Source organism: Trachurus japonicus, chromosome 1 (assembly GCF_045865225.1).
Source record: "Trachurus japonicus isolate A0001 chromosome 1, Traja_1.0".
NCBI classification, from domain to species: domain Eukaryota; kingdom Metazoa; phylum Chordata; class Actinopteri; order Carangiformes; family Carangidae; genus Trachurus; species Trachurus japonicus.
The window spans coordinates 28,694,701-28,717,229 of NC_140907.1; the positions used below are offsets into that span (position 1 = coordinate 28,694,701).

General features: G+C 40.2%; 3 protein-coding genes across 3 annotated transcripts; all 3 read right to left on the minus strand.

Annotated features, from left to right (window-relative positions):
- Positions 1–1,384: 1,384 nt before the first annotated feature.
- On the minus strand, positions 1,385–5,557 carry LOC146992127 (perforin-1-like). Its single transcript, XM_085784216.1, has 9 exons — positions 5,274–5,557; positions 4,384–4,463; positions 4,242–4,287; positions 3,981–4,117; positions 3,747–3,885; positions 3,562–3,642; positions 2,966–3,462; positions 2,784–2,877; positions 1,385–1,628 (listed from the first exon to the last, which is right to left on the minus strand). Exons 1-9 carry the CDS (start codon positions 5,544–5,546, stop codon positions 1,419–1,421), a joined length of 1,557 nt encoding a protein of 518 aa, XP_085640342.1. The 5' UTR covers positions 5,547–5,557; the 3' UTR covers positions 1,385–1,418.
- A 5,450-nt stretch (positions 5,558–11,007) lies between these two features.
- Positions 11,008–15,331, minus strand: LOC146992128 (perforin-1-like). Its single transcript, XM_085784124.1, has 10 exons — positions 15,293–15,331; positions 13,913–14,187; positions 13,744–13,823; positions 13,460–13,505; positions 13,088–13,224; positions 12,856–12,994; positions 12,654–12,734; positions 12,078–12,574; positions 11,886–11,979; positions 11,008–11,523 (listed from the first exon to the last, which is right to left on the minus strand). Exons 2-10 carry the CDS (start codon positions 14,183–14,185, stop codon positions 11,314–11,316), a joined length of 1,557 nt encoding a protein of 518 aa, XP_085640250.1. The 5' UTR covers positions 14,186–14,187; positions 15,293–15,331; the 3' UTR covers positions 11,008–11,313.
- A 2,459-nt stretch (positions 15,332–17,790) lies between these two features.
- On the minus strand, positions 17,791–21,786 carry LOC146992129 (perforin-1-like). Its single transcript, XM_085789316.1, has 7 exons — positions 21,712–21,786; positions 21,361–21,503; positions 20,595–20,733; positions 20,409–20,489; positions 19,417–19,913; positions 18,229–18,325; positions 17,791–18,003 (listed from the first exon to the last, which is right to left on the minus strand). The coding sequence occupies exons 1-7, from the start codon at positions 21,784–21,786 to the stop codon at positions 17,791–17,793; spliced, it is 1,245 nt and encodes a 414-aa protein (XP_085645442.1).
- Between the last annotated feature and the right edge of the window lie 743 nt (positions 21,787–22,529).

The following is a 22,529-nucleotide window of genomic DNA, read 5'->3' on the forward strand; positions in this document are numbered from 1 at the left end:
TGAGTGAGGGTGGCCTTTTTTTAAAACTTGTTTTTGGTTGGCTTTAATTTTTAGTTCAGTGTTTTCCGCACTCTGTTCACCCACATGGACATCATGTTTTCGTTTTATTTAAAAGATGGGTATGGCGGCGCAGCAGGGGGAGATGTTGACGGATTCAGCTTGGTGCAGTGGCAATTTCGTACCAGAAGGCTGCGCTGAAAGCTCGCCAACTCCAACCTGGTCTACTGTACTATTGGCGCAAGCCGAAGCGCAGGCAACGCAGTGGTAATTTGGCTGACCAACCCAGTGCGAACACATCACCAAAACCTCACAGGCAGGTTTCCAGAATGTCAGGCACATTTCAATGCATAAATAATCACAACAACCAATATTTAATGTAATTATCTGAATCTGCACATAATTGCAATGTTGGCATGTGGAAACTCAACCTGACTGAACTAACACAGTGTAAACCAGGAACAGACTGGGACTAACAAGCAGCCGCAGATGTCGTAAGAGCAGGACTGTGAGGGGGCACATGCACAGGGAAGGCAGGATTACCAGCACAACATTTTATAGTGTATGTACAGGTAATGGTGACCATTTATCTGAAACCACCCTGAAGAAAATCATGCACTACAATGACACCAACACAGGTTCCAGCTATTGTGCGGGGAAGAGAGCAGGAGGAAATGGCTAGGGAGTGCTCCGTCAAAGAGGTCAACAAAATTCACAATAATGCAAAGCCGTGGTTTTTGAGATCCGGCCCAACAAACCCCACCTTGGGGTTCTCCTGATGCAGTATGTGACTGCTGTGGGGAGGGGGTGGTGGAAATCAAGTCTCCATTAAAGTACAGGGAAGGCCTACTGGATGTCACTGATGATTTCTGCCTTGTCCAAATTAAACTATGACCTAAAGAAAACACGCTACTACTACCAGGTTCAACTGCATATTTGAGTCCTGCCAGGAAAATGCTGAGTTTTTTTGTGATTATTGCGGGCAAAAAAAAGTGGGGAGAAGACTGGTTATTTTTTTCACATTTTTGAAACCTTATTTCATTTATTTGGCAATTTCCTTATTGACTCAAGAAAGATTACACACAATAATAACTCAAATAGTACACAAAAGTCAGCAGAAAGACTGAATATTAATTACTCAAATGTGGCCCCTCCACCCATTAATCTCAATAACTATCTCTCAAATTCACACAACAGAACAACTGAATTCAAGTTGAGATACATATGTAATGCTTTGTACAGACTCAAGTTACACATTATTTATTATTACCTAATCTTTAAAATGGAAACAGAATGGTTTCCCTGATCTTACGTAAAACTGCCATGATTATTAAGTTAATTGCATTTAAAGAAGTATTGAACAGATGCAATTTAATTGTTCAGAGAGGCCATGGAGAATGTCACCCAGAAAACACTCCTCTCTATGCAGCTGGTTTGTACTTGTTGCACCTGTCTCCAGTCAGGTGACTGTCACAGGTCAGAGTGAAACGGATCTCACAGCTGCCTTTGTACGACCTGCAGGTGTGTCTGTGTGACCCCTGCTTCACGGCTGTACTGCATGAAACCAGGTGGTCGTCACTGCCCCAGTCTTCATCCCAGACTTGGACCACCAGATTTGAGTGTGTGTCCACCTACATTAAAAACAAAGAAACAAAGTTGAACCAAAATAATGTAGCTGTCTATGTTCATATTTATTGCCCAGACATGAGAATGGTACTAATTTTTCATCCAAATGTTGGCAGAATTTCCCAAACTTGAAGTAAATCACAGCACTTGCGACCATACATGCCAAGGTGCCAGAAAACCACAAAAAAGTGTACTGCACACTTGGATAATGCAAAGTTCAGTATTTTAATAGACAAGCTTCGGTCAGAAGACCTTCATCAGGGCAGAATTTCACCAAAAATTGATTTATCAAAGGTAGGGCTCCAGACTAACAGCCTGGTCGCACTGGACGCGGAACCGAAGCGCAGCGCCCTGGAGCGCAGGCAGTTTCAGATCGGCGCACATGTTAACCGGTCTGCCTGGTCGCACATCTCGCGCTGTGGAGTGCAGTGCGCGCGCCTGCAGCGCTTCAGATCGGTTCATTTCTATTTTTCACGCGAGCCGCGCGTGCCAAGGGCGCCGTCTGTCAAGCTGGGTAGACCGGATCGTACCAGACAGGAAGTCGGGCACAGAAAAGGCGAGAGAATCCGGTCAATTTTCATCTATATATATTTGACCGTTGCGTCTGCACATGAGACACACACAAAATTAAAATGACGTGTGTGTGGAAAACCGAGTGAATACGAGTATGAACGACTGCAGTCGATGTCTGACCGGCGCAGAGAGAGGAGGACAAGTACGCTCCCAGTGCGACCACCCAAGCGCCCGAGAAGCCGTGTGCAGTGCGCACGCGCAGCTTCCGCGTGCAGTGCGACCAAGGGGTAACTCTTTTTAACAGGAGCACAGTGACCCCAAACCTAAAAGTTTGTGAGTGCAAGCAGAAAATTTAGGGGTGCACACTGTAAATCAACACACAAAGCATATATTTACATTTCCTTTTCATCCTTACAGATATTGGCCTGACACCTGTATTGACATATTCTTTGAGTCGCCCCTTCCATGTTTCACCAGTTTAAAAAAAAAAATTGGCAAATTTACTGGTTGTTCTTGCAAAAGTAAAAAAAAATGTACTTGCACTGCCTAAAATTTTAGGGGCAAAAAGCCCCCACTTAGGGGCAGTATGGAGCCCTGAAAGGACAGATCAGGAAGCTGATCTGTGAAAAATGATTGTAGCTACTGACTGTGCCCAGATCGTAACGTGTGTTCCAGCGAGGGTTGTCTGAACTGATCACACGGGTCTTGCGGTAGGTGGCACCATACCACATCTTAGCATACCTGTGAAATGGAAAAGAAAATACTTGTATCACTAATGCATCATATTCACTGTACCTTCTCCCTGTATCTTCATTTGTTCTCTACACACCCTTCACTACTCCCCCATGAATCTCCTTTCAGACCCCAGGCTCGGACGATGGTCACCACCAGTTTTCCCCTCCAGGCCTGTTTAGGGCAGCAGCTGGAGTCCAGGTTGGGGTCACTCCTGCCACAGGACGGCTGTGTGGTTGAGTTCTTGATGGCGTGGTCTTTTAAGTACTGCTCTATGGCAGACTTTAGTCCTTGCTGTTTTGTCGAATTTGGCAAAAGCTCATACAGTGGTCTCAGGGAGTACTTAACAACATCAGGGTGATCTTTGAGGGTCTTCAGCCAGTTTTGGTAGCCCACTGAGTCCTTATGTGTGAGTGCAAACTCCCCGGTCCAATTTTTGCCTCCCACCACCTCAGTGTAATGCTGGTGGAGTCCTGAGCTGAACGAGGTGGCGATGTCCTTGTTCTGTAGGACTTTGTCACAAGTCTTTACAGAAGGGGACAAGCCGATCTTCCCCAGGCCAAATCTGATGCCCAGTGACAAGCAGTTGTGCACCTAGATGACAGGGAGGGATTTTAGATGTTGTTTTTTGTTTAAATTGTGGTTCAAAGTGTCACAGTGTTTACAGGCTTCATTAGAAGTGTGCGTCAATACCGTTGGGGAGGAGAGGCCATTTAGTGTAGCCAGACAGGTACGGGTCGCTGTGACTCGTCTGAATCGTCCGCCAAGATAAACCTAAAGGTACACACAAGAAAACAATGAGACAAAGAAATGCGGTGTCATGGGAAGTCAACAGTAAAGATGTGGAGACATTAAAATTATTGGTTGTGTGTTTTAACCTGACGGATGTAGTGTGTGCCGTAGGTCTGTACGATCCGTCTGTACTGGGCCCTGGTTGACTGGTTGTAGGAACTGGGCAGGTTTGTCAAGTCTCTACTGAACTCATAGCTGAGGGGAGGTCTGTCTGACACACGGTAACTACATACAAAAAGACAATGCATCATAAATCACCTAAATGTGCAAAGTTAGATGGTAAATAAGGCAAACTGTAGTGATGTATGTGGAGCTCCTACCTGTAATGGATACAGCTGGATCTGTGGGAGCTGAAGGTGTAGCTGTCTTGTTTGCTTTTGCCCGAAGCAAAGCGAGAAGCAGAGGAAAGTGTTCCTCCCACCTCCAGGTCAACAAGCTTCAGCCAATCTATTCCCAACTGATGGAAAAAGAGGACATGAGCTCCTTGATGTCCAGTGCACTAATTTCTAAGTTTGTTTGTTTTTTTAAAAGTTTTTTTTAAATTATATATTATTATAAGAAAAGTGAAAAGGGATTCATACTTCCCAGCCGATGCTATCCTCATTGGTGTGTTTGAGAAGTAGTGAGCTATGGATTAGATCACATAAAATATCATGAAGAGTTGCACATGATGACTTTTATGTTAAAACACAGATTTTCTTTTTTCATCACAGAATAGGCTACCTGATGGATCTGTGCACGCTGTCGTGGAAACGAGTAGTGCAACGGCTGAATGCACGCCAGTCTACTGCAGAGAGCGGCAGCTGAAAACAAAGGTGAGACCATAACAGAGATTAACATATTAACAACATGTATGTGTGTGTGTGCTAAATATTGTTGAATGTGTACGTTTGCCTGGAACAGACCTGCCAACCTATACACATTTTGCATAGCAGGTATACAATTTGACATCAAAATACGCTGGTACGATTCACCTCTCTAACCTGTGCAAAAAGCTGCTGACATCTGTGAGTTCTGTGAAAAATGTGCACGTGAAATACTTATGTCTGACAGCACAATGCAGCAGTGTGGTGTGGCAGAGAATAACGAGTCCCTAAATGACCCCAATGCACCATCGGAAGAAAAAGAAGAGAAATTAGCGCAAGCGGTGTGTGTGCCTGCGTATCAATGTGGAAAGTACCAAATTGTAGTCAAGAACAGTATTTTATTCAAGTATATGTACTTAAAACAGGACAGACTAATAGCAGGAAAACCGAGAGAAGGCTTGGAGTCGTGCTTAAAGAGATAGTCTTCCTGTCTGAACTTTTGCTTAGCTTCATCCATGACCTTACATCCCACAATGAATTTTATAGAATCAAATCCAGGGAAGGACAGAATATACAATTTTTTGGTTTTCTGATGAATATCTATGTGAAGAAATTGTTACTGTAATCTAATGGTACTGTAATCAAAAATATATTATTTTATTTATAACCTATTTCCAGCCGGTGAATGGGGAAATTAATGTGTGCAAAGCAAAATAGTTGCAAAAGTCTGGGGGAAAAAAGCTGCGTGACACAAGTGATACTAAAATATTTTGCCAATGTTGGCAGGTCTGCTGGTTTGATATTTACTTTCTGCAGCACGTTGCCTTGAAGAGGGTTGCGACGGAGAACACAGGTGCCATTTGGGGTGAGGAAAGTCTTCACATCGACTGTGTAGGCTCCTTTCCTTTTCAGGGTGACAACATCGAAGCCCTCCCCCACCAGGTCATGGCCCGGCACAAAGGGAGCAGACTTACAGTCGCTCTGGACCACAAGCTCACAGGAGAGGACGAGGGAGTGGAGAGACAGGAAGAGGAGGAGACTCAGGTGAGGGTAGGATGGAGTTGAGAAGGAGAACATCATGGCTGGAGTTAAAGAGACTGAAATGTTTCAGACAAAGACAAAGAGAGAGTGATCATTTAAGCTTCGATGAAGTTATTAAAGTTAACATTTGTATGCCAGTACAGGGTGTGTTGGCAGGATAATCCGTAGCATAACAGCATATGTAGTCCATAAATTCACTATTTTTGCTATGGAAGATGAGGTCTATATCTGTCTGGGATTTCACTATGTATATGAAATTTAAATTAGTCTATGATAACATTGCCTGTTCTCAGCCACATTAGTAAGAAAAGATAAGATAATATATACTTAATTGATCACAGACTGGGAAATTACTGAATGGCACATTTATATTGATGGTAGAACTGACATGTTGATTGATGTGCACTGTCCCTGTTCAATAAATAAATAAATGGGGGGGAAAAAAATCACATTTTAAAAGATAAGTTATTTTCTAATAAAATACATAAATAACTGTGGCCGAAATCTCAGAATCATATGATAAAACAGAGAAATATGTAAAACAAAAATAAAAACTTTTGTTCTGTGACAGCTACACTGTCAGTTTTGACAGATGACTCATGGATGACTCGCATAATTTCACTTTCATTTCCTTTCAGACACACAGGTGTGACACATTCATTGTTGTTGCACTAAATCAGTCCATTGTTGAGCTTTCATTTTTATTTCACATACAGTTTATGTTACCACACCAAACAGTCCATTCTGGCTTATATACCCTTGTGATAAATGGGGAACAAAAAAAAAATTATGAAAAATATTATAGTAGTAAATAAAGTGTTTCATTAGGGAATCACTTAAAATATTTATTAATATTCAAAAATATGCAAAATTTTCCTTATTATCTATACAGTTTAAAATACAAATGATTTAAAAATTGAAAGAAAAAAAAAAACTATGGCAGAAATCTGAGGGTGATACAAATAATTAAAATCCAACAACTTTCATCTTGACCAAGATTTTTGTAATTGACTGAACGTTTTTTAGTAATAACTAACAAGAGTAATTGATTGAAAACAAGATTACCTATTCAGGCATCAGCCGAGTCTCTCTGATCCTCCTGCAGCGAGAGGAGAGTGTGTCAGCCGAGGATGTGGTGACATCGTTGAATCTGCAGGTAGCAGCACTTTATACGTGTGATGGGTCACAGGAGGAGTCCTGCACAGGAGTTGTTGAACTTGAATTACTGCACATGCTGTGAATACCAAAAATGTAAAAACAAAACAAAAGAACAGGAGTAACCGCATTTCACGCTTCAGGGACCTTTTTTCCAACCTTTTTGGCAAGCATGTCATCTTTCAATCCACAGCACCAACCAGTCCTGCCATATTTTAAAGAATAGAGGTGATGGGACAGAGTTACAGGTTATGACTGAAGTAAAATGTAACAATTGAACAAGCACATTTTAATTCAAATAATATACACCTTTAAGATGTCTTTTAAAACCACATATCTACTCATTATGATTAAAAACACTTAAAAAAAAACACACTACACAAGTGCAATAATCTGCACGAACTGAAGGTAAATAAATAAGAAATATATTAATGAAGTGGATCTCCAACATAAGTTTCTGTTTTGTATGTGTGTATAGGGCTTGTATGGGGTAAGATAACTTGACATTTTATAAGAAACATCTAATACTGATTTAGTTTCATCACAATAGTTCTTCAGTGACTCCTCCATAATGTTAAGTTTATATTGTGTATTATGTGTTTATAAATGTTTTAGAAAGTTGTCAATTCAATTACATGATAAAGTTCAGTTTTGTTTTCCAGAAAATTGAACTGATTGTGTCAGCTGATTAAGAGTAATAACGAAAGTGTCATACCTGAGAGAAGAACAAGTTATTCATGAGTCAGGTATGAAGATTTGTGGCAGGATGTAATTGGTGTGCACCTGTGGAATGGCTGGGCATTATGTAGGGGAGAGTGGGGCAATGTGAGACACCGGGTAATGTGAGACACCCCCTATATCTAGAAAACGGAACACATTTATGGTCATCAGACCATTATGTTTTCAAGCCCCTTCCATTTCCCCATAGCTATGAAGGAGAGGACCTCATGATGCTGTGGAAAGCATGTTTTTTTCACAAAAATATGATTTTTGCATGTAAAAGTAAATTTTCTTGCGGTCAACTTAATCAACTGTTGTGCCAAAGCCAATTGATTCAGGTAGAAAAACTTCTATGATACATGATGATGAACTACCAACATATAAGACCATGTGATGATGCTGGCTGAAAATTAGCCTGAATTTCTAAGAGAGGTCGTTTTTTTCTAAAATGGGGGTGTTGGGGTAAAGTGAGACAAATGCAGCGGGGTAAAGTGAGACCATGGATGTATTATAATAAATCCAAGAGTGAGACACTGTGAGCACACCACACACAAAGATTTACACTAGAATCTCGTCCCCCAAGCCAGAAATCTTGCGTGATCAATGATCTGTAGCCATACTGCTTTGTTATGCTATGTGCTCTCAGTCAGCTCACTTTTTTATTGGTTAATTAACTCAATTTTAGTCATATTCCACTTTGTCGGCTCCCCCCACACACAAGAAGACTTTTGATCGAAATGGTCACCATTGTCGGGTCCTACAACCTGACCCCCAGACTATCTAACTGGTTCTATCTGTCATTTGAATGTTAATTAAAACATTTTGTGTTGTATTTGATTTTGGTCTTGAGTCACTTTGCGTTGAGAAAACAAAAGTGCCCAATCCCCATGATTCTGTTACTAGTCTGACATTAGTTCTGGAAAGTGTGGTTGTCAAGCTAGCTGTCAGGATTCTAACTGTTACAGCATGTGTTGTTATGGTAGTTTCAGAGTGGAAAAAGTAAGTGTATCAGTTTACCCCATTGATTTTTCTAGTTTGTCTCAGTTTACCCCTGACCTGGGGTAAAGTGAGACACGAGACCACTTTTTTTAAAACAATCATATTTTCACTGTCCTTCGTCCTAAATACATTCTGATAATTTCCATTGCTAGGCAACATCCTGAATTAATGGGAAATGTGTAAATTTTACTGATAAATCATTTTAGCTCGCTTAGAGGGGAGCAAATGTAAAAAGTGTCTCACTTTACCCCACTCTCCCCTAATAACAAAAGCTATTGTCTGAAGGCGATTTATCAGAATCATCATGCTTGGCATAACAATGTTTCTTTACTAATCCAAACAACTACACCCAACTAGAAGAGTCTACCAGGTTAAAAAAAAAAAATAGAAAGAAAAGAAGGTAAATAACCCTCACCATCTTTTATTGATGCTCAAACTGTATATTAGCATTGTTGGGCAAGCTACTAGGAAAATGTAGTGAGCTAAGAACGCTATTCTACATAAAATGAAAAGATCAAATCTCTGCATTCATATATATGTCATGTGTATTATGCTTAAATTAGTTGTGGTTAATGCCACATTTTAGTCGCAATAAATGCCTGCTTTTAAAGCCTTCCCACTGGTTATTAGTCCAGCTTTACTGCAAGTGTATGAAAGCTACAGAAACCACGTAAACATACAGTTCCACTGAAGGAGGTTCCAGGTTCCAGGTTTCACTTTTAGTGTCTGTGTCAATGCAATTTGCAATATTTATGAAACCTCATGACCCGAATGAGTACTTCATGAAGTGTCAGATGACATTCACCAATGTTGTCAATGCTTTTTGATACACAGCGGCTGCTGTAGTTGCAATACGCATTTGAAAAAGTGTGGCACTACAGTGCAGTATTTGTTTGAATGCAATACACAATTTCAACATTTGATGGTAATAATTCCTACACAATATTAACTAATACAAAGCTTCTATTTATTGATATCTAGTGAATGTGAATGAGTGTCCCTAAATTTGTGTTTGACATCTTGCACAGGAGTAACTGAACTTGAATTACTACTGTACATATGCCGTGAGTTCCAAAAATGAAAAGATAAACAGGAGGAACCATATTTCATGCTTCAGCGACCTTTTTTTCAACCTTTTTGGCACGCGTCTATGGTAGCATTTTTCATTATTGCAAACATTTTTTTTTTATCCACAGCACCAACCACGCCTTGCATATTTTAAAGAATAGACTTGATGGGACAGAGAGTTCCAGGTTACAGCGACATTGTGACCATGCCACAGAGAAATGTAATTAAACTAGGAATGTCACTACTTGTAATGCTGCAACACTGTATAATTATATAGTATATTATATAGTTACATAGTTCCTCCTCAGTAAAAACGAAACTTATCAACCAGCGCATCCAACGTTTACCATTAATTAACGACTCTGTGGCGACTCTCTCTCTCTGAGTATCCCAGGGGGGGCACTACCTAAAAGAGTCCTAGAGGAAACACTGCACAGAATATTGTTTGCACTTGAAAAAAAGAAAGAAATATTTTATTTTATTTTAACTTTTATACATTTTAGTTTTAGTTTCAATTTGTGGAAGAAGAAGTGTATTAAAAGCTCATGCTTACGTCATGCATGTAAAGAGTTAGTAATAAAACATTTCAAAATGCATGTGCAACTCGGTTAAATAAAAGTCTGTTGGTCCAGTCATATATTTTGTCATTGTAGTTTTATTAAAATCTTGTCTTGTCTCGTTCTCGTGAGATCGTCACACCCCTAATTTCAATTCTACAACACTGGTCACCAATCTCAACTGAGCTGGATGACCTTCAGTTACAGCAGGACAAACCCTTTAAAGTCCAATACTGGTACTGGGATTACAGATAAAAATGCATGCTGGTTGAAAGGGCAACTATGCAAGTCTGGTCGCTTTTTTCCTCCCCAATCCACCCCACCCATATACGTTTTACGATGTGTATATTTGTGTAGTTCTATCTGTCATAAACAAGAGATTGCAGATTACGGGGCGCATTTGTGTCGTGATGCTGCCTGGCAAATAAAGGCTTTGAAATTACCTGGCAGCCCTGACTTGTCTACCACTGTCAGCAAGGATACTCAGAAGATATATCAATAACAACTGGACAAATGTCTCTGAAGTTTAGGGAAAGAGATTCATGGTCCTCAAAGGATAAACACTTAAGACTTTGGTTGTATGAGTTTGGTGATAATAATGAACCATTGCTGTATTGTCACCAACAACACTAAGACATTTCACTTATTCAATGAGATATCTTCATACCCTGTCACAGTTTTGTCAGATTGACCCTGTCCGACAACACTGGACAGGGCTGTGGTTCGTAAAGAGTGTGTCCAGGTTTAATTCTTATTTTTGGCTGTTTCTTTGAGACCATTATCATTTCAGTTTACATTGTGCTCATGTCTATATTTATTTTTCAGTTGAAAGGAACTTGGATGTGCTTATTGGCACTCTGAAGCTCTGTGTTTCAAAAGACTTTATTGACTCGAGGAAGATAACTCACAGTAATAACTCAAATAGCAAGTACATAGTATTCTGCAGAGGGATTTAACAGTTTTGATACATGAATTCATAAAGTAATCAACAGCATGTGTGAATGAGAAAAACTCAATTTGTGATTCAAATGTGGCCCCACCACCAAGTAAATTATCGTAAATTACTTAATTATTTAATTTTACAAAAACACAAAAACAAAAAACAAACATAAGATGCAGAATATGGTGCTGCAACTGTATTTGAATAGTTATCCCCTAATCTTTAACATGGGAAAGTCAAAGGTGTGACGCTGATTGTTGTCATTGTAGTTGTTTGTCATTGTTAACAAGTAATCAACAGATCTGATTTAACACCTGATTAAATCAAAGACAAGCCATGGAGCATGTCATGCAGAAAGCATTCCTCGCTATGCAGATGGTTTGTACTGGTTGCACCGGTCCCCAGTCAGGTGAGTGCTGCAGGTGAGAGTGTAACGGATCTCAACACCACCGCTCCTGGTTGAACAGCTGTCTGTGTGAGTTCCCTGCTTCAGGGTCCTTGTGCATGACCCCAGGAAGTCATCAGATCCCCAGTCTTCATCCCAGACTTCAATCTTCAGACTTGCATGTGTGTCCACCTTCATAAAATAACAAAAAAAAAGGGAAAAACAGTAAACGCTGAGCCAAAAATAATGAACACACATAGTATATCCCACAGCAGGTTATGCCAAAATTTAGTGTTATATTAAACAAATAGTGTCCAGGAACAGGATTATTATTGTTCCACCTTTACTCAATGGCTCTATATTTCATTTGCATTTATCATGGTAGCTTCTTTAAAACCAATCACTTTACACCACGAAACCCCAAACTATCCCTCCTAAATAGCCAGAATGCATGGTCGGTGCAGGTGGATTGTTGTTTTACATTGTATGGTTGGTTGATTCACCGTCAGAAGAGAGATTAGGAAGATGATATATGAAAAGAAATCAGTACTGACTGTGCCCAGATAATAACGTGTGTTCCAGTGAGGGTTGTCTGAACTGATCACACGGGTCTTGTGGTAGATGGAGCCGTACCACATCTTAGCGTATCTGTGAAATGGAAAAGAAGATATCTGAGTTAATATTTGTGTCTGATGCATCACATTTACTGTATTTTCTCTCTGTATCTTCACTTGTTCTCTACACACCCATCAGTACTGCCCCATGAATCTCCGTTCAGACCCCAGGCTCGGACAATGGTAACGTCCAGTTTTCCCCTCCAGGCCTGTTTAGGGCAGCAGCTGGAGTCCAGGTTGGGGTCACTCCTGCCACAGGACGGCTGTGTGGTTGAGCTCTTGATGGCGTGGTCTTTTAAGTACTGCTCTATGGCAGACTTCAGTCCTTGTTGCTTTGTTGAATCTGGCACCAGCTCATACAGTGGTCTCAAGGAGTACTTAACAACATCAGGGTGATCTTTGAGGGTCTTCAGCCAGTTTTGGTAGCCCACTGAGTCCTTATGTGTGAGTGCAAACTCCCCGGTCCAATTTTTGCCTCCCACCACCTCAGTGTAATGCTGGTGGAGTCCGGAGCTGAACGAGTTGGTGACGTCCTGGTTCTGTTGGACTTTGTTGCAGGACTTAACAGAAGGGGACAGGCCGATCTTCCCCAGGCCTAAACTGATTCCCTTTGACAAGCAGTTGTGCACCTAGATGACAGGGAGGGATTTTAGATGTTATGTGTGAACAGTATTTACAGGCTTTATTAGACATGTGTGCCAAATTTACCTCAGAAGAAGAGAAGCCATTCAGTGTAGACAAACAAGTACGTGTTGCTGTGACTCGTCTGAATCGGCCTCCAAGATAAACCTAAAGTTACACAAAAGAAAATGCTGAGACAAAGAAATGTGGTGTCATGTATTCATGTGAAGTCAGTAGTAAATAGTAGTAGAAGAGTAAAGTCAGGATATTAAAATTAAATGTGTTTAACCTGGCGGATGTAGTGTGTGCCGTAGGTCTGTATGATCCGTCTGTACTGGGCCCTGGTTGACTGGTTGTAGGAACTGGGCAGGTTTGTCAAGTCTCTACTGAACTCATAGCTGAGGGGAGGTCTGTCTGACACACGGTAACTACAAGCAAAAAGACAGGATAATGAATGACTTGACTCTACAAAGTTAGATGGTAAATAAGACAAACTGTGGTGATGTAGGTGGAGCTCCTACCTGTAATGGATACAGCTGGATCTGTGGGAGCTGAAGGTGTAGCTCTCCTGTTTGCTCCTGGCCGAAGCAAACCTATAGGCAGAGGAACGTGTTCCCCCCACCTCCAGGCCAACAAGCTTCAGCCAATCTATTCCCATCTGATGGAAAAGGAGGAAAAACTCAACAATGAGTCCTTTCACAAACAACATCCTGGACAGTTGATTCAGTAGTTGGTCAACCGCTTTGGTCCAGACTTTATTAACAGCTGTTACGTGGATGACTATTCCCTAACTTTTAAGGTGCATTAGACAGTTAAACATTGCAAATTGACATATTCAATTAGTATATTAAAAGTATAATCAACAAATAATATCAATGAAAGTGTTTCCATACTTTCCAGTCATTGCTCTCATCATTAGTGTGTTTCAGAAGTAGTGAGCTGTGGACATAAAATATATTGAAATGTAAAAAATATAATGAAAAACCTTTCGCTTTTCATTCATTTATTCAGCATTTTGCATTTTAACACAAACCATGACACTACATTTACCCTAGTTATTGATGCAAATGTCAAATCTGGTTGATTTTAACACCCTCTGCCCACCAACACCACCAATCTACAAAAAAACCCCAAGAAAATAAAAACTACATATTAATGATTTTATATCACAGAATACCTGGTGGAGCTGTGCATGCTGCCATAGAGAAGACCACTGCATCGGCTAAATGTGCGCCAGTCCACTGCAGAGAGTGGCAGCTAAAAACAAACGGGACACCATAACATATTATGTAATATATTGATTTGTATGCCAAAATGTGTGTGTGAATTTGCCTGATTCGATTTACTTTCTGCAGCACGTTGCCTTGAAGAGGGTTGCGACGGAGAACACAGGAGCAATTCGGGGTGACGTAAGTATTCACATCGACTGTGTAGGCTCCTTTCCTTCGCAGGGTCACCACATCGAATCCCTCCCCCACCAGGTCGTGACCCGGCACAAAGGGAGCGGACTTACAGTCGGTCTGGATTGGGCTCTCACAGGAGAGGACGAGGGAGTGGAGTGACAGGAAGAGGAGGACACTCAGGTGGAGGTAGGATGGAGTTGAAAAGGAGAGCATCATGGCTGGAGTCAAAGAGACTGAAATGTTTCAGACAAAGAGAAGGAGAGTCATTATCATTTCAACTTTAATGCGATTACTGATAAATTTAAAAGGACTGTAATGTTTTTTGTTAAACAGGCTTTATACAATCTTCATCATCCTGCTCTGCATTGACTGTTATATTACTAATGTTGCGTATTTTTGTTGTTCTAGTTTAAACATTCCTCTCACTTCCTCTATTGATTCACAGATTTAATCTTTGATGATACATTTTAGAAAATGTTGTATTTCTGGCATAGCTTTTCAGTCCATGATATCCTACTTACATGGAGGCGTGTCCTCCATAATGAATGGTTCTCAGAACAAGCTGAACATGGTCAAAGTTTTGTCTGATGACTCATGTTGGACCTTCACTTTCATTTCCTCCCAAACACACAGGTTCAATTCTTTCAGTTGTTACACTAATCAAGCCTATTGTTGATCTACATTCATTTCACGTGCTGCTTATGCAACCACACCACAAACTAATGTCCAAAGCTTCACCTGTTGCACTGACTTGTGTGGAAGGAGGGAAAAAGAAAGAAAGATGATAATTAAATTAAACTAAATTAAATTAGGTGTGTATATAGGTACTGTAAATATGCTTTAACTTTTTTTTTTAATTGATGAATTCATCTAATGAGAATGTTATGGTGATGCACCCTCAGCTGTTTGGCATTAGTTAGGATTAGAGTTATGAGTGTAGTACATGTCAAAACAACAAAAGCCTAACTGGTATAAAATTGTACAGTAACACACTTATATGACAAAGTAAAAAAAAATGCATTGCGAGGCAGCCGCAGCTAATGACACCAGTTGTGTGGTACATGCATTTCAATAAAAAAGGAAAAGAAAAGAAGAATAAAAGAAGTCTAACATTTCTAAGATAGGAAAAGCCGCCTCTGATGGTCAGTTCATACAGTTTCATAAAAATGAATAAAATTTACTAATGGAAAAATAAACTGTGGCAGAAAGCCCAGAATAACAGAAACAAATCATTCAGGACAGACTTTTATCCAAACCAAACATTTTGTGATTTCTGATTACATTAACGAGTACAGTATAGTTTATTGAAAACAACAAGATTACCTATTCTGGCTCGAGTAGAGTCTCTCTGATCCTCCTGCAGTGTGAGGAGAGTGTGTCAGCCGAGGATGTGGTGACATCGTTGAATCTGCAGGTAGCAGCACTTTATACATGTGATGGGTCAGAGGAGGAGTCCTGCACAGGAGTAGCTGAACTTGATTTACTGCACATGCCATGAGTGCCAAACAACATGAACTACATTTTACACGTAATGGACTGGGCAATGAAAATTATTCCAACCTGTCAATCATTGAATCTCTCCTTGAATGGCAACATTTTTCTTTATTGCAATCATGTGGGTTTTTTTGTTTGTTTTTTAAAATCTCCACCACCAAACAATAGCATGTTAAAAAAAAAATAGACTTGAATCTGCACTTCAAGTAATGGAAACTATAGAACAAAGGGGAGCTGTCAAGAGAAAAGAAAAAACTTTAACCACTGAGTAATAATTTTTCAACAAGTTGACCAGACTCACATCATGAGTAATAGCTTACTCATAGCAGAGGTAAATCATCTTGTATAATTAGGCTGATGCCTCCAGGAGGTTTCAAAGTGTTAATTGCTGGTGTAAGCGTAAAAACAATGGTATTGAACCTGAAAAGTGAACTGAAAGTAAAAGTATGTGAGTCATACATGAGCCAGCTGGCAAAACCGTGTCTGGGTGTAGCTCGTGTGTACCTGAGACATGGAGGAGCCTTATAATGACATTGTTTGCTATTGTTTGGACGTTCTTTTTAAGAGTCCTCAAGCATGACATGAAGTGTTTAGTCTGTTTAGTCCTGCGGAAATATTATTTGTGCATAAAAGCGTCCAAAATGCTAGAAATTTGCTCCAGGAAAGGACTGTGATTCAATTAGGTAAAAAAACAATTAAAGCTAAAACAGACTCTCTTGCAAACAATTGTGTTCTCAACCCTGATACAATAACCCTAGTGGTTATACATAAGTTCTAATTATGTTTTAGTATTTTATGAATTTTGACACAAAAAAGACAAATGAAAGTAACAAGAAAATTACGGTAAATTTGCACCATGCTGATGAGTCAGAGCCAGAGATGTAGCCTGCACCACTTTGGTCCAGACGCATACAACTCAATAACAATTGGATGGATGTCTCTGAAGTCATGTGCAGAGGGAATTGTTCACTAAAATAATAAACCTCCAGTAATGGACTAGGAAATGTTGTAAACCACTTATTGTCATACTCCAGTGCAGAACACTGTTGTTGTTGTTTTGACCACATGGGGGCAGACTTACTCCACAACAAGCTGTCAGACCAACAGTGATAAGGGATTAGTACCTGAAAAAATAATTACTGTAAATCTCAAAATGACTGTAACATCGCCCTAACATCTTGATTCTTGATTTAAGCTGAAGAGGCAAAATTCAGTCACCAGACCATGGCCCTAAGGTCCTCATCCACATATAATTTGTACCATTAAAGAGCAATGTCACAACATGTTTAAGTGAAACTAAAGTTAGGAATTAGGAATTAGGAATTAGTTTATTTAAAACAGGGACAATGCACAAACACATTAATCTTGTAAAACAAGAGAAGATGCCTTAAGCCAGGTTGTAGCAACATTTGCTAATTTCCACCTGTAGTCCCTGGGCAGGTAAGAAACAGACAGATAAAATGTCTCCCATCCAGACCCAAATGTACTCTTTTAGCGACAGCATCACCCCTTACACATATATGACAGTATACCATACCATACTATACCAACTTTTTTTTATAAATAATTAAGTGTATGTTCACCCCTGCCAAAGCACACACAAGTCCAATATCCCTGCCTGTGAACATAAGGTAGGTTGGGGTACAAAAAAAACTGTTGATGTCAGTAAGAGGAAAAGAAAACCCAAGGAAGTGAAAATACATTTTAAGAAACAAAACACAGAGATGTAACTCTTTACTGATCAAACTTTAATAAATTCTTAAAAAGCAACAGGACATCAGCTGTTACCCCAGGGTAATTACTGAATGCAGCAAAGGCATTTGATATAATGATAATGTATAAAGCAGAGCATACTTTACGGATTACACAGCCTTCAGAAGATTCATTAAGAGGTAATATTGAAAAAGACAGAAAATTAATCAGTTCTATTTACAAATACAACTGGAAAATGGCCCAGAAGAAAAATGTTCAATAATCAAAGCATATCAAGGATTAAGGTTTGATTAAGTCCAACAGAGAAGGGATATATAAGGCTTTCTATGAACTTCTGCATTCTTCAGAAAATTGAATGGAAAATATGATCAATTATTATTATGACTATTTTCTTTTTTCATTTCAAAGTTATATGAACATGTGCATTTCCTGTAAATGGTAAAGAATAACAGATTGGGGAGGAAGTGGATGTAAAAGACGGTTTAATAGTGCCACTGTGGATCACTGGTTCATTGCAGTTAAAGCAAGTCTTCATGGGTAATTCATAACTGTTTTTTGTTGTTGTTGTTGTTTTTTTAAGCAGACAATATAATGTGGCCTTAAAAATGTATTTCTCACTCTGGAGATGGTTTGTAACTGTCACACTTATCTCCAGTCAGATGACTATTACAGGTCAGGGTGTAGTGGAACTTAAACTTGCCCAACGAACTTGAGCAGGTGTGTTCATGGTATCCCTGGGTCAGGTATGTATAACATTTAAACAGAAGGTCGTCATACCACACGTCCTTGTCCCAGAGCTCAAACTCCATCTTATAATGTGTGTCCACCTTCATTAAAAAGAAAAAGAAGATCACATTAAAATCATATAAGAAAAGTGGACGTAATTAACTTAATACACACAGATATCATATTTGTACATATTCTCATTTGTCCATTTGAAACACACAGATATCATATTTTTCTGAATTTCATTTTTTTGGAATGAATCTTGGTCCTGGAATATATATATGTATAGCATAGTATCGTGAAGTGTAAAGAGAAGATTTACTGACCGTGCCGAGATCATAATAGGAGTTCCACCAGGGGGAGTCTGACTCATCAATCCAATGAGTCTCACGCTCCATGCCAGCATACAACATCTTAACAAAGCTGTGAATTAGAAAAAAACAAGAAACAACAACAACAGATATTGTCAGTGGTTGAGAGGTACTTGATCAGAGACTGAGGTCACCATTGTGATCTTAAAGATAATAATAATAATAATAATAATCAATCAAAGATGTTGACGTCTGACATTAACGATACAAACACCATGATATGCCAGTTACCTATTATTAATCAAATATTTGACCCCTGGAAAAAATACACAGCCCTGTATTTACCAACAGCAACGGTCAAATGAAATATTAGTGCTATGCTACTGAGTTCTGTCAATAGCAGTTACCGTATTTGTAAGTAATTGGTAACATTGACAGTAGAAATATGTATAACATGGAATACTCTACATTTACTGTCATCACACTACCACCTGCAGGAACTTCCAGGTAAGACCACCCTTCCTGAGAGGTGAGATGTGTCCGAATGAATTTGACAGCCTTGTTTGACTGTCAAATTTGACTGTTGTGGCAAAAGCAAAACAAAACACTACAGCAAGTGTTTTGTTTTGTTTTGCTTTTGCTTTTGCCACAACAGTAAATTATTGTCACAAGGGTCCTCACTGCATTACAATAAATGCTAATTGTGCATGACATAATTGCTTGGACCACAGATTGGATGCATCCCCCGGTCCAAGTTGTTTTGAGTTCTTATGTTGTAAGGTGTGCTCATATGTACTTATGTTGCTGAGGAGCACAATCTGAGAGCTGCTTTTTTCCTCCTCCCCTCTCCTCTTGTTTCTCCCCTTTTCCTCCCCCCTCTTACCGCCCATATCATTTCACTGCAGTGATCTTGTATTATTGTATGTGACAAATAAATTCTCTTGATTGGTTGATCATTGTCGATCACTTGCATGGCAATGAAGTCAGAACTAACTGTTGTTCTGAATATATAAATTGTATTATTTAAACTTAAACTAATTTCTTAATGGACTGATATTCATCTAGTGATGCGTTCACTTTCTGATGACTGATGATCAAGGAATGGATGCAGCTTTGGTGAAAGTGAACTGAATCGTTATTGTCCTGACAAACGGTGATTTCTGTTTGATATATCTCTGTCCATACCATGACCTCTCTACTTACGCATCAGTCGCTCCAACTGGATCTCCTTGCAGATTCCAGGCCTGGACGATGGACACCTCTAGTCTCCCCCTTGATGCCTCTTTAGGACAACAGTTGTAATCGAGGTTCGAATAGGACCACCCACAGGTTGATCGACTTGATGAGGTTGTCGTAGCTGTGTCTCTTAAGTACCGCTCTATAGCAGCCTTCATACCCATCCTCCGTGAACTATCTGGAAGCAGTTTATAAATTGGCCGAATGAAATACTCAACAACGGCTGGAATATCCTTGAGCTCCCTCAGCCAATTGTTATAGGCCTGGGAGTCATCTTGAGTGAATGAAAATTCCCCGGTCCAGCCAGAGCCTCCTATCACCTCTGTGATGTGCTGGTGGAGACCAGAGCCATAATAGGTGGAGCTGTCCCGGTTCTGTAGGACTCTGGAGCACGACTGTTGGCTATAGGATGATGAAGCCACCCCCAGGCCGAAAGAGACACCAAATGATAGGCAGCTTTGCACCTGAGGACAAATGAGTTATTTTAAACAGTGCTCTTAAAGCCCCTACAAAGAACTTTCATTTTGTGTTGATTTTGGCGACCCCTATGGACAAAAGCGGTAGTGTTTTGAATGATAACTGCATTTCCCATGAGCTCTAGCACGTGTTGTGAAAACACCTATCTGGCTCGGGCGTCAGGGCTCCAGACTAACTTTTTTGTGAGCAGTTTTAGGCAAATTACTTTAGAAAGGTGGGTTAAAATACTTAAGAACAGCCTCTAACAGGACAGCGGAGCAGGCTGACGTTATAGCCCAGGACGGGTGCTCAAGAGTTGATGAAAGGAGCAGAGAGACTTGGCTAGCTGGAGCATAAACCAGCCGCCTTGCTTCAGGTCGCAAAAAAATTAAACAAATAATGGAAAATGGAAACACATATTGTAAACCCATAGTGCAGGATAGCAGCCTATATCTGTTTGCATGCATATAACCTGGGTACATATGAATAGTTGTTTTGTCTACCGCATCTGAAGAGAACCCATTCAGTCTGGACAAACAGGTCCGTGCAGCAGTGACTCGTCTGAATCTCCCTCCAAGGCGGGCCTGAAAAGAAGTTGCTTTTTAATTAGGAGATGAGGAAAATCAATTTGCCTTTTCTTGCATAATGTATACGCGCGAGCGTGTGTGTGTGTTTGTGTGCGCGCAAACCTTGCGGATGTAGTGTGTGCCATAGGTGTGTATAAGGTCCTCATACTCATCCTTGGTAGAGGAGTCATAGGAACGTGGCAGCTTCTTCACATCTTTAGTGAACTCAGAGCTGAGGGGAGGTCGGCTCGACACACGGTAACTAGACACAAAGAAGAGACAGAAGAGTAAATTATCTTATTTGAAATTATTCTATCCAAGGGTGGACTGGCCATCTGGTGCTGTCCCGGTGGGTTGATGCCTAATGTGGGCTGGTCAGCAGGTTTTGTTTTTTTTCCCATTATACTGGCCAGCGAGTTATGTGGCTGACTGGCCAATCGACAAAAAAAAAGGAATGTAGCCTATAGCCAGGGTTCCCCTGTTTAATTTAATGTGCAGCATGAATATGTTATTCATTATTCATGTGCTGTGGTCTAGACTAGTCTTGAATTCTTAGTTGACTGGATGTTCCAGGTTTGATTTCTGAGTGCTCCCTGAATTTGTTTCAGTAGCCTGTTATTACTTGAATGAGATGTTCAGTGAAGGAGAGAAAGGGAAAATGTCAGAAAGCACAACAAAAACTACAGATTTTTTTCATGTCGCCCACCCATTGAAATTTTACTGTTTATTGTTCCCCCCTAACAATGAAACTGAATGATCACCCCTGCAGTCAACTGATAGTGTTTTGGGCTGGTCTGGGCCAAAAATGCCAGGGTTGATTTTTTGCCCCAGTCCACCCCCGATTTTATCTTAATTATTCTGTGGTGATGCAGAAATCTTCACAACTTACCCATAATGCTTACAGGCGACCCGGTGAGTACTGAAGATGTAGCGGTCCTCTTTATGCCTTGCTGAGACAAAGTTATAAACCCTGGAGTGTGTTCCTGCCACCTTCAGTCCGCCAGATAAAATCTTATTTACATCTAGACCAACCTGATACATTAGATAAAAATAAAAGATCATGAGCAACTTGTTTTAGGACATTACATGCATTAAATACTTCATTATAAATTATTTTAGGCAGCAAAATGCTACAAAAGCAGCCACACCAGGAAAAAATGTTAAAGGATTACTGACTGATCATTGGTAAGGTTTATTTGCACCCAATATTTTCTGTAAGTGTTGCTGTATGATCTCCTACCGTCCAGCCACGACTGTCCTCAGACACGTACGCATCAATCAGTGAGCTGTGGAGACAACGACACGACTGAATCATCGTTACAGAAATTCAAATGGAATTCCTATGAATTACACTTGTTTTATCAGCATAAAATTAGAAAATTACATTTTATATCCACATCATGATGATCTGCAAAACACTCCTGACTGGTATATGATAGTTGATAAAACTCTGATATAATGCAGAGATTGTAACACTGTGAAATGAGTGAGCTGTACAATACCTGACAGAGCTGTGTGCCTTGGTGCGGATCTCAGTATTACATTGGCTGACTGCACGCCAGTCCACTGCAGAGACTGGCAGCTGGAAATGAAGGTAAAGACAGCTGGGTAAACATATACACATCAGGTACATGAAACTGTTTTAAAGAATTTCAATTAGATTAAGTTACTTTCTGCAGCGTGTTGTTCTTGTAAGGGTTGGAGCAGAGAGTACAGGTGCCATTTGGAGTAAGGAAAGTCTTCATGTCCACCAAGTAGGCTCCTTTTCGCTGCAGGGTGGTCACATCAAACCCCTCCCCCACCAGGTTGTGGCCTGGTACGAAGGGAGCAGACTCACACTGGCTGCGGCTCCCAGTCTGACAGGAGAGAACAGGGGAGTGGAAGAACAGCAGGAGGAGGAGGAGACCCAGACTGAGAGAGGGTGGAGTGGAGGGGGGGGACATGGCTGGACTCAAGGAGATGCTAAAATAGACAAAGAGGAGAGGAAATCATTAGGTATAATTTTTATTTGCATGTGATTATGAATGAAGACAACACAATTCATCAAATGGAAGTCTT

Excerpts from the sequence above, each read along its gene's own strand:
- LOC146992127 (XM_085784216.1), bottom strand. The coding sequence starts at position 5,546 with ATGATGTTCTCCTTCTCAACTCCATCCTACCCTCACCTGAGTCTCCTC. Across the intron at positions 3,886-3,980 it reads TCCAGCTGTATCCATTACAG|TTACCGTGTGTCAGACAGAC; the intron begins GTAGGAGCTCCA and ends TTTTGTATGTAG. Across the intron at positions 3,643-3,746 it reads GCACACACTACATCCGTCAG|GTTTATCTTGGCGGACGATT; the intron begins GTTAAAACACAC and ends GTGTACCTTTAG.
- LOC146992128 (XM_085784124.1), bottom strand. The coding sequence starts at position 14,185 with ATGATGCTCTCCTTTTCAACTCCATCCTACCTCCACCTGAGTGTCCTC. Across the intron at positions 13,506-13,743 it reads AGCATGCACAGCTCCACCAG|CTCACTACTTCTGAAACACA; the intron begins GTATTCTGTGAT and ends TTATGTCCACAG. Across the intron at positions 11,980-12,077 it reads TCATGGGGCAGTACTGATGG|ATACGCTAAGATGTGGTACG; the intron begins GTGTGTAGAGAA and ends TCCATTTCACAG.
- LOC146992129 (XM_085789316.1), bottom strand. The coding sequence starts at position 21,786 with ATGATTCAGTCGTGTCGTTGTCTCCACAGCTCACTGATTGATGCGTAC. Across the intron at positions 21,504-21,711 it reads AGGACAGTCGTGGCTGGACG|GTTGGTCTAGATGTAAATAA; the intron begins GTAGGAGATCAT and ends CTAATGTATCAG. Across the intron at positions 18,004-18,228 it reads CCTATTATGATCTCGGCACG|GTGGACACACATTATAAGAT; the intron begins GTCAGTAAATCT and ends TTTTTAATGAAG.